Consider the following 12,031-nt stretch of genomic DNA (forward strand, 5'->3'; position numbering starts at 1 on the left):
ACATGGGCAGGGTAGAAAGTATTCAGATTCCCTACAGATGCTGAAATGGGAAACACTAGTAACATAAAGAGATTGAAAGAATTCTCTTAGCTAGAAGATTTTGTCACTTAATCTGAGAACAGCATAATGTAGAGCCAGCGACCCGGATTCCACCAATGAGTCACTTACTGGGCTGGTTGCTGTAGTTTTTATAAAATCACCGTTTTTTTTCCCCCCCCAGTAGATTATGACTAGAGGACTAGTAAACCTGCTGCCAGGTAGTCCAACCCCGCCCACACCACTGATTGGCTGCTTTCTGTGCATGGACAGAAAGCAGCCAATCAGTGGTGTGGGCGGGGTTATACAGAGCTCAGCATTCGGAGAACTAGTAGAACTACAGCAGATAAAACTGTGATTTTATCAAAATGACAGCGAGCAGCCCAATAAGTGACACATTGCTGGAATCTTTCCCCTACCTCATGCTGCACTTAGATTAGGTAGCAAAGGCCTGGTGACAGATTCCCTTTAGGTGGACCATTTTTTCTTTATGGAGACTGGTCCAAACTATAATATTGTGTAAAGCACATTACGCTGCGTGTGGCAGTAGTGAGGGTAGTCAGTATCACTACGTTCAGCGTGAGGGGCTGTTCCACCTTTTTTATAATGAACAGAAGATCTGAGAGTACTATAAGAAATGGCACATACCCACCCTTCGATCTCCTGCCATTCCCCACTTCATCATCCAGCCTGGTCAGCATCTGACATGTTGTCTACAGCCACGTTCTGACCAGGCTGGTAGAGCAGGAGAGGCCAGCGACAGGGGATCCATATGTGAGTTTGTGCTATATATATTTTTTATATATATATTATAATATATTTTTTGTGTGGTTTATCATTGTTTTATCATAATTCCAAGGAGAATATGTAAGAAAATTGTGCTTTTTTTGTTGTTGTGCAGATCTAATGCGACGCCAGGAGGAGCTGCGAAGATTAGAGGAGCTGAGGAACCAGGAGCTTCAAAAGCGAAAGCAGTTTCATATGAGGTAACCTTGTCAGACAAGTAGTATATAATATATGTTTATTTTAACCTTGTGTGAATGACTTATTCATTATATGCTTTAAATGTGGATGCTTTAACCCCTCCACCCCCGGGCCATTTTCCTTCTTTTTTTTTTTTTTTTTTTGTCTTTTCCTCCCCTTCTTCCCAGCGGCATAACTTTTTTATTTTTCCGTCAATATAGCCGTATGCGGGCTTGTTTTTTGCGGGACAAGTTGTGCTTCTGAGTGACACCATTGATTTTACCATATAGTGCACTGGAAGACAGGAAAAAAATTTCCAAGTGCCGTGAAATTGCAAAAAAAAAAAAGTGCAATTCCACAATAGTTTTTTTTTATTTTCTTATTTACCATGTTCTCTGTATGGTAAAACTGACCTAGTAATATGATTCCCCAGGTCAGTACGATTACGCAGATACCAAACATGTATAGTTCATTTTTTATTTAAGTGGTGAAATTTTTTCCCCAAAATTTATATGAAAAAGGTTTTTGCTTTTGTCGCCATTTTACGAGACCTGTAGCATTTCCATTTTTCGAAATCTGGGGTTGGGCGAGGGCTTATTTTTTTTCGCCCTCACTTGACGTTTTTATTGATATCATTTTGGGGTAGATACGATGTTTTGATCGCCTTTTCTTGCAGTGTTTTAGCAGCCAGAAAACTGTTACTCTGGTGTTTAGATTTTTTTTTCTTCTTATTACGTCGTTTACCGATTTGATTAGTTTGCTTTGTTTTGATAGATCAGACATTTCTGAACCCAGTGATACAAACGTGTATTTTAGTTTTTTTTTAATTGTTTTATTATCAATGGGCAAAAGGGGGGTGATTTGAACTTTTGTGTTTTGTTGTTTTTTCCCCATATTTTTAAAATTGTATTTTTTTTATTACTTTATTGAATAGTCCCTTTAGGAGGCTTGAAGCTGCGATCATGTTATCGCCTGTACTATACATAGCAGTGCTTCAGCACTGCTCTGTATACAGAAAATCACAATCTCCTATGAATGCCAGCCATGGGCCGGCGTTCACAGGAGATTCACAATGACAGGCACTTCATTTTCAGCAGACCCCTGACTGTCATGACAACCCATTGGCGCCCCCAATCATGTGACACGGGCGATGATAGATGGGATTTGTGATGCGCTTCCGGCCGCCTGTTAAATCTTGCGGTCACTGATTCGCAGTGGGATTTAACTGGTTATCATCTGCGGGTGGAGCTCCGATTAAGTCAGCGGGGAAAAGTGCAGGCTCGGTGCTGGAGCCCGCATCAAAGTTGGGGACACGACATATGACGTAAAGTGGTTATAAGCTTTAGCTGCATGGCACGAGGATGGCTATCCATATATTAAAAAAGATATATATCCCAGTTTTCATTGATCTTTGCTGTGTAGAGCGGGACAGGATGAGTCCGCTCAATAACTTTAGGTGGCAGGTGAGTTAAAGCTGTTCCCCTGTGAAATCTAGTTAGCGCCTCACCACAGGATAAGTGAGAACTTACTGATCGGTGATGGTCCAACCGCTGGGACCTGCACTGATGAGCACATTTTCTTTTATCTTCAGAGGACTTTTGTACTCATTAGAATGGAGCAACAGTGCACATGTCCAACCACCGCTCCATTCATTCTCTATGGGGCTGGTGGAGAAAACGGAGCACAGTGCTGGGCACCCCCATAGAGAATAAATGGAGCGGCAGGCGGGCATGTGCATTGCTTCTGCTCCACTCTAAGGGGGACAAAAAAAGTTCAGACCCCCAGAAATCAATAGGTCCCCCCCCCCATCATGCCCCAGCTCTGCACACTTTGTTGGATATGGGCGAAAATGGCTTGAGGACACAAAGCCACCAGTTGCACTAAAATTTAGTGATTTTTTTTTATTTTATTTTTCTACCCCAAAGCTTTTTAATCCAGAATACGGACGTAAAAGCTTTGATGAATCAGGCCCTTAAAGTGTTTTCTGAGACGTTTCGAGTCTAGCATAGCCTTTTTAAGATGCTTGACACCAAAGAAGCAAATAACATAAGCAGAAAATATGATTTCCTGTACTGAAGTATGAATAAATGAAAGGTCCTGCTTTGCTTCCTTTCCAGGGAAGGGTCAGTATCACTTGGTAAGTTTCTTTGATTCTGGATTCAGATCTCGGGGTTGACACCAGATAATTCAGAGATGACCCCTGACTCGGTGGATCCTTGAGATGCTCCATGCCATTACACTGACCCAGCTAGTGCAGTTACTCAGAGTAGATTTGGGCATCACACCGTTATGTGCCCCATTTCATGTTCTCCATATTAACATCTATTGTAGACACGAAGAAGAGCAGAGACGTCGTGAAGAAGAGATGATTCGTCAGAGGGATCAGGATGATCTTAGGCGTCAGGAAAGTTTCAAGCCCGCCTACATGGACACTGTAAGTACTGCTTCCAAATTCATCCCACTTAACGTAAAACTAGTCTCCTTGTAGATAGCCCATCCTCATCCTGCTGAGAGTTGTGGATGTTCTTGGGCTTCTTTACATCCCTCACATCTGTGTGTAATACAATCTACTCTTGTAATTGTGTGATTTTGTGTTGCTCTTCTACCGTGAAAGCTGGTACCAAAACCAAGAAAAAAACAGCATCGTGTGTTCATTGACAAAAGCTTTTGTATTTTATTGTAAATATTGTTTTCTTATTTCTGAGGGAAAACGTCCTGGAATGTGATGATTGTGTGATCTAGCGTTGGATTGTCTATTGACGTGCTCAGCTTTGTATCGGATATCTTCATCTTCTTGTACTTTAGCCTTTTAAATCACCAAATAACAAATTTACCGGAGATATATTTTTTTTTGGGGCCTTTTTTTCTGGAGTATATCGAAATTTAATATTTTACTCTATTTTAGGCCGTGTTCACATTACCCCTGAGCAGCTTGGTGATAATTCTCAGTGTCTATATTCGAGCATGAATATAATTCTTTATATTTATAATCACATATTTTTTTTTTCTCTTTTAGAATATCAGTCTGTAATTTATTGCTTTACTCTGGTGTGAAAAAATTTTTTTTTACCATTTCATAAAAAAAAATGTTTATGAAACAAAATGTATGTGTGTGACCACATTTATCATCATATATTTTATTAGTCTTTGTAATTCAGCAAAAATGGTGGCAGGGAATACAGTTCAAATACAGTTCTTACCAGGGAAAAACTGTCTGGGGTACTTATCAGTTCTGCAAAAAAGGAAGAGAAATGCGTAGTCATTTTTCAGATACTGGTTTGTGTTCTTGAGCATCTCTCTTCAGTACTTTATTTTTATTTTATTTATTTATTTATAAGAATGGACCTTAATGGTCTTATTACATATGTGAATACTTTATTCTCAGCTTCACTACCAGAAATAACAATATCTGCATCTAAACTGAAGTAAAAATGACCAGACCTGTTTGGAAATAACCGCATTTCTGTATATCTTTCCTATTTTCTCCCTTGATACAGGTTTCACTTTGTGTATTGAAATGTGAACAGCCTTGTCTGAATATAAAAATGTACATTTGTATACTAGAGTAACATATTACCTTTAGAAAATAGTTATAATTCTCAGCTACACGAAAAGTGCTTTCATTGTTTTTTATGGAAATGCATTACTTGTGTGACTTTGCATAAATATAAAAATCCGGTATCATTTTCTACAATACAATAAGTTTGATTCCATGACTTTATTTTAGGACCTGTTTTATTACCAGCCACGTCTCATACTTTGTAGGCTGTAGGGTTGCCGAAGACTAAAGTAACAAAATGAGCTGTTTCTTCCCCAGGTATAGTGCTGCTTCTCGACTGCTGCTGTGGTCTTCATTGAACCACTGCTGCCAATCACTGGGCACAGCAACTCATGCTGTCTATCTTGGCTGAGCCCATTGATTGGCTGCAGCAGTTACAAGCACTGTAGACGTGAGGTCACTGCTGCAGTTGATTAATAAAGACCAGAGGCAGAACTGTAGGGTGAATTAACAGCTCAGTTTGCAACCACAATTTTAAATGGGACAGCCCCTTTAAAGGGATCGGAGAATAGCTTTATTTAGGGGCTGAGACCCTGATCACAGTGATGTCACTTAATGGGCTGTGTTCCTGTTTCAATAAAATCAGTGTGTTATCAGCAGGAGATTACAACAGGACAAGGTGTCCTGTGCCTCCTAGTCAACCCAGTCTGTGTAACCCTGGCACGACTGCTGATTACCAGCTTTTGTTCGATATGCAATGTACACAGAAAGCTGTCAGTGTTGTATGGGTGGGGTGGGGGGTGGGGGTTACACAGGGCTCTGCATAGATCTGCTACATCTTCTGCAGAGAAAGCAGCGATTGTATGAAAATGACAGCCTGTAGACCTGTAAGTAATAAATCGCTGGAATCAAGGTCTCCGTCCCTACATTATGCTTCTCTCGAATTACATTGAACAAAACTGCTGACTGATTCCCTTTAATATTAACATGTGTATCTATTAGTGATGAGCAAGTGTGCTCGTTTTAACCCTTTCGCCGAGCACGCTCGGGTTCTTTCCGAGTATCTTTGGCGTGCTCGTATATTAAGTTCAAGTTCCTGCGTCTGCATGATTTATGGCTGTTACAGCCTCAACACATGCAGGGATTTCCTGTTTGTTAGGAACGTTTGTCATGCTTTGAGGCTGTCTTAACAGTCATAAATCATGGAGACGCAGGGACCGAACATACTCGTAAAGCACCCGAGCATGCTCGGCGAAAATGTTAAAAGAGCACGTTTGCTCATCACTACTATCTATCATTTAAACAAGGTTATGATGAATCCTAACTTCAGCTTATGTGGGATGCCGAGAAAGGCCAATGGCAGCCGAGGCGACATGGTGCTCAGCGAGGTGCTTTAGCCTCTTTGTTCAATTAAATGGTGGATGCTCTTGTGACTGGTGGGGTACAACGTAATAACTTCAAAAAACCCCAAAACATAAAAATTGAAACTCAAAAAAACCTATAACTGGATGCCAATTACTACAACCCCTGGCAAAATGTATGGAATCACCGGGCTCGGAGAATGTTCATTCAGTTGTTTAATGTTGTTGAAAAAAAGCAGATCACAGACATGGCACAAAACTAAAGTCATTTCAAATGGCAACTTTAGGGCTTTAAGAAACACTAAAAGAAATCAAGATTAAAAATGTGGTACTCGGGCTATGTGCCCACGATGCAGAATTGAAGCAGAAAATTTCCGCAGCATTTCTGCATGTCCTTGCCAGTAAAAACACATGCGGATTTTACACGCGTTTTTTTAAGCATTTTTGCAGCGTTTTTACTTGCAGATTTGCAATGAGTTTTTCAAATGCATTGGAAAGTCAAATCCGCATGCGGAAACACACAAATAATAGACATGCTGCGGATTTTTCCGCAATGAAAATCCGCAGCGGAAAATTCCGCAGCATGTGCACAGCTCATCCGGATTATCATTGGGGACCATGGGGCACATATTACCAAGCGTTTTTAAAGCGTTTCAGCTGCAGAAATTCCGCATCAAAAACGCTAGAAAAATGCGTAGTTGGCACGCAGCCTAAGGGTACCGTATATTCCGGCGTATAAGACGACTTTTGAAGACTGAAAAATCTTCTGTCTAGTCTGGGGTCGTCTTATACGCCGGTAATGCTTTTGAACTTTCAGAAATTGACATGCGGGGATACTCTGGGGGTGTTAATAAGCTGCCGTGGACGTATCCCTGCCATGTGGGAGTTAATATAAGGTGGAGGGAGTTAAAATACGGCGGCGGTAGGTCCAGACAGTCAGTGCTTCTTTGCTGAAACTGACACATCGCTGCGTATTCCCAGCTCCGGACACAGCGCAGGGCTTCTGTGCCGACAGCTTTCACTTGTCACAGAAGCGCTGCACTGTGTCCGGAGCAGGGGAGTTCGCATCGCTTTTGTGACAATATATGAAAAGCCGGCAATTCAGCAGCGGCATAAGCCGGCACCCGACAATTTAGAATAGAAAGAATAGAGAATCATACATAGATTAGATAGATAGAAACATGTCAGTCACATATATATGAAGTACAGTGACAGTGTTGCTTACTGTACTTGTCATTTAGTGTAAAGGATTTATTAAAACAAATAATAGTGTTTTCATGCACCGTCTCTTTAAAAAAGCCGGCCGGCAATTCAGCATCTGTACCCGACAATTTATAACAGAAAGATAGAGCATCACACATAGATTAGATAGATAGAAACATGTCAGTCACATATATATGAAGTACAGTGACAGTGCTGGTTACTGTACTTGTCATCTAGTGTTAAAATAACGGATTTATTTAAAAAAAAATTGGCGTGGGGTTCCCCTTAATTTTAGTCTCTAGCGGAGGTTAAGCAGACGGCTGGGGCAGATGTTTGAAGCCTGGGAAGGGGGTAATACCCACGGAGCTTCCCAGGCTACTAATATCAGCCCCCAGCTGAATACATAGCCTTTACTAGCTATTAAAATGGGGGACCCCCCCAAAAAAATGACGTGGGGTCCCCCCTAATTTAATAGCTAGCAAAGGCTAGGCAGACAGCTGGGGGCTGATATTAATAGCCCAGGAAGGGAGCCATGAATATTGGCCCCCTCCCAGGCTAGAAACACCAGCCGTCAGCTGCCCCAGAAATGGCGCATTCATAGGATGCGCCAATTCTGGCACTTAGCCTCGCTCTTCCACGCTGCCCTGGTGCGGTGGCAGTGCGGTAATAGGGCTGGGGTTGATGTCAGCTTATAATGCCAGCTGACATCAAGCCCAGGTTAGTAATGGAGAGGCGTCTATAAGACACCCCCATTACTAACCCCATAGTCAAAGTTAAAAGAAAACACAAACACCCAGAATAAAGTCCTTTAATTGAAATAAACACACAATTCTTTATTGTTCTAAATTAAACCATACTTACCATCACGCCCATTCCAGCTGAAGCCAACGATCTCCTGCAATAAAAGTAAAATAATAAAGCAACCTCATCCTTACCTTTCCATGGTTCCCAGGACAGCTTCAGCTCTGCTACATCGAGATGACAGGCTGGACCGCAGCAGAACGCTGCCATCCAGCCTGTCATCCCGCAGACACTGAGAAGCGCAGGCATGCTTGCGCTCCTCAGTGTCTGGCTGTGATGGCATCCAGATGAGCCGAAAATGAACTCAGCTCACCTCCTGGACGTCCGTCACTGACAGCGTGGGAAACTTCTACTGCGCATGCGGGGAGCAGGAGAATTTTCCCACGCTGTCAGTGACGTGCATGAGGTGAGCCGAGTTCATTGGACATGATCTCGGCTCATCTGGATGCCGTCACAGTCAGACACTGAGGAGCACAAGCATGCCTGCGCTTCTCAGTGTCTGCCGCATGGCAAGCTGAACGGCAGCGTTCTGCTGCGGTCCAGCCTGTCATGTGAATGTAGCAGAGCTGGACCGGTCCTGGGAACCATGGAGAGGTAAGGATGAGGTTGCTTTATTATTTTACTTTTATTGCAGGAGATCGTTGGCTTCAGCTGGAATGGGTGTGATGGTAAGTATGGTTTAATTTAGAACATTAAAAAATTGTGTCTTTATTTCAATTAAAGGACTTTATTCTGGGTGTTTGTGTTTTCTTTAATTACTTTACTAGAAATTCATGGCGGTCATGTCTAATATTGGCGTGACCCCATGAATTTCGGGCTTAGGGCCAGCTGATAATGCCAAGCTGGCCTTAACCCCTTTATTACCCAGTGAGCCACCGCACCAGGGCCCTGGATGAGTTGGGTACAGCGCCAGAAGATGGCGCTTCTATGAACGCGCCATTTTCTGGGGTGGCTGCGGACTGCAATTTGCAGCGGGTGGGGCCCAGAAAGCTTGGGCCTCCCTGCGCTGCAGATTCCAGCCCCCAGCTGCCTAGTTGTACCTGGCTGGACACAAAAATAGGGCGAAGCCCCACGTCTTTTTTTTTTTTAATTATTTCATGAAATAATTAAAAAAAAAAGGGCTTCCCTATATTGTTGTGTCCGGCCAGGTACAAATAGGCAGCTGGTGGTTGGGGGCAGCCCGTTCCTGCCTGCTGCACCTGACTGGACACAAAAATATGGCGAAGCACACGTCAACATTTTTGGGAAAAATTAATTACAAAATTAATAATAATTTAGGGACTGCATCTTTATTAACTCCTCAATTGTCATTTAGTGTTAAAATAAAGGATTTTTTAAAAAGAAAATTGGCGTGGGATCCACCATCATTATAGTCTCTAGCGGAGGTTAAGCAGACAGCTGGGGCAGATGTTTGAAGTCTGGGAAGGGGGTAATACCCACGGAGCTTCCCAGGCTACTAATATCAGCCCCCAGCTGAATACCTAGCCTTTACTAGCTATTAGAATGGGGGACCCCCCCAAAAAATGACGTGGGGTCCCCCCTATTTTAATATGTTTATGAGTGACAGTTTTCCTGCTATATACCTGCATGTCATAAGAATTTAAATTAAAAAAGGACCATGTTAAATTCAAGTCTGTTTTTTTTTAATTTTTACCGGTGTTTGGTATGCGTTGGAAAAGGGGTAGTCTTATACGGTGAATATATCCTAAACTCTATATTTTAACAGGAAAGTAGGGGGGTCGTCTTATACACCAGGTCGTCTTATACGCCGGAATATACGGTAATTTTTTTCAGACCAAGCAGAGGGAAAAAGTTATGGAATCACTCAATTCTGAGGAAACAATTATGGAATCACCCTGTAAATTTTCATTTCCAAAACTAATACCTGCATCAAATTAGATCTGCTCGTTAGTCTGCATCTAAAACGGAGTGATCACACCTTGGAGAGCTGTTGCACCAAGTGTACTGACATGAATCATGGCTACAACATGAGAGATGTCAATTGAAACAGAGGAGAGGATTATCAAACTCTTAAAAGAAGGTAAATCCTCACACAATGTTGCAAAAGATGTTGGTTGTTCACATTCAGCTGTGTCTAAAATCTGGACCAAATACAAACAACATGGGAAGGTTGTTAAAGGCAAACATACTGGTAGACCAAGGAAGACATCAAAGCGTCAAGACCGGAAATTTAAAACAATATGTCTCCAAAACCGGAATTGCACAACAAAACAAAAGAGGAACGAATGGGAGGAAACTGGAGTCAATGTCTGTGACCGAACTGTAAGAAACCGCCTAAAGGAAATGGGATTTACATACAGAAAAGCTAAACATAAGCCATCATTAACACCTAAGCAAAAAAAAACAAGGTTACAATGGGCTAAGGAAAAGCAATCGTGGACTGTGGATGACTGGATGAAAGTCATATTCAGTGATGAATCATGAATCTGCATTGGGCAAGGTGATGATGCTGGAACTTTTGTTTGGTGCCGTTCCAATGAGATTTATAAAGATGACTGCATGAAGAGAACATGCAAATTTCCACAGTCATTGATGATATGGGGCTGCATGTCAGGTAAAGGCACTGGGGAGATGGCTGTCATTACATATTCAATAAATGCCCAAGTTTACATTGATATTTTGGACAGTTTTCTTATCCCATCAATTGAAAGGATGTTTGGGGATGATGACATCATTTCTCAAGATGATAATGCATCTTGCCATAGAGCAAAAGCTGTGAAAACATTCCTTGAAAGAAGACACATAAGGTCAATGTCATGGCCTGCAAATAGTCTGGATCTCAATCCAATTGAAAATCTTTGGTGGAAGTTGAAGAAAATGGTCCATGACAAGGCTCCAACCTGCAAAGCTGATCTGGCAACAGCAATCAGAGAAAATTGGAGCCAGATTGATGAAGAGTGCTGTTTGTTACTCATTACGTCCATGCCTCAGAGACTGCAAGCTGTTATTAAAGCCAGAGGTGGTGCAACAAAATACTAGTGATGTATTGGAGGGTTCTTTTGTGTTTGTTTTTCATGATTCCATAATTTTTTCCCTCTGCTTGGTCTGAAAAAAATTACCCTTACTAAGTACCACATTTTTAATCTTGATTTCTTTTAGTGTTTCTTAAAGCCCTAAAGTTGCCATTTGAAATGACTTTAGTTTTGTGCCATGTCTGTGATCAGCTTTTTTTCAACAACATTACACAACTGAATGAACATCCTCTGAGCCCGGTGATTCTATAATTTTTGCCAGGGGTTGTAGCAGGATATTATACCCATCACTCTGTACAGGGGTGGAGCATGAGTAGGGTTCCAATCAGTAAATCTAATATGGAGCACTTGGTGGTATGCAGATAAAGTGTAAAAAAAAAAAAAAAAAAAAAAAAGTTTATTTGAGCCATTCAAAAATATGTAAAGCAATATTGACATTTCGGTCCAACATCCGGATCTTCATCAGAATGGTGTAGATTGCTTTAGGAGAGAGGCGAGTATGTGTTTCGCCACACTATTAGCCTACCTTAGAGTGCCACATTTATACTCTCCTCTTTCCTATAGGAATCTGCACCATTCTGATGAAGGTCCGGATGTTGGACCAACACTTGCTTTACGTATTTTTGAATTGCACAAATAAACTTCTTTTTTTGCACTTTATCTGCATACTGCCGAGTTCAGAGTTTTTCATGTTAGTACGAATACCAATTACTGTAAAATGAAGTGACCTGGGTGGTTATTTGCTTTCCAGCTGAAGTTTTTGTACAGTCTGTAGCATTAATCTTACAGTAAATAAAAAAAAAAACTCCCAAAACCCGTATCACTTCAATGGGACAGGCTGTGCGTTCAGATATCTGGTCATGTCTGCACTACAGGGGACGTATGAGATGCTCTTTTCTCCCTCTTAGAATGTCGCCAGCCTGGTGGCATCACATTGTCGGGCATCACATGTCCTTTTGAATCAGTACAAATCACGTTCTGTATCGTGTAGAAATGTGACCAATGACAAAACAATGTTTTTTACAGCCATTGATATGGTATGGCCTTCAGCGTTATATATGCCTCTTGATGTCTTCACCTTATAAAATCTCAACTATTATCTTTTTTTTTTTTTTCCTTTGTAATTTTCCGTATTGACATAAGAAGAACTTTGCTTTCCCAATGATTCTTATGAA

At 41.5% G+C, this 12,031-nt stretch overlaps 1 protein-coding gene across 1 annotated transcript in view; it reads left to right on the top strand.

Annotated features, from left to right (window-relative positions):
* The window catches only part of PSPC1 (paraspeckle component 1), a 68,560-nt gene that overhangs the window by 37,092 nt on the left and 19,437 nt on the right, over nucleotides 1-12,031 (top strand). The window contains exons 5-6 of the mRNA XM_073662407.1: nucleotides 938-1,022; nucleotides 3,331-3,433. Of these exons, the coding sequence (XP_073518508.1) occupies nucleotides 938-1,022; nucleotides 3,331-3,433 (188 nt within the window). The remainder of the gene's footprint in view (nucleotides 1-937; nucleotides 1,023-3,330; nucleotides 3,434-12,031) is intronic.

The sequence above is a fragment of the Phyllobates terribilis genome, unplaced genomic scaffold (genome assembly GCF_046119375.1).
Source record: "Phyllobates terribilis strain yellow unplaced genomic scaffold, ASM4611937v1 Scaffold_2__4_contigs__length_985480577, whole genome shotgun sequence".
Classification (NCBI taxonomy): Eukaryota; Metazoa; Chordata; class Amphibia; order Anura; family Dendrobatidae; genus Phyllobates; species Phyllobates terribilis.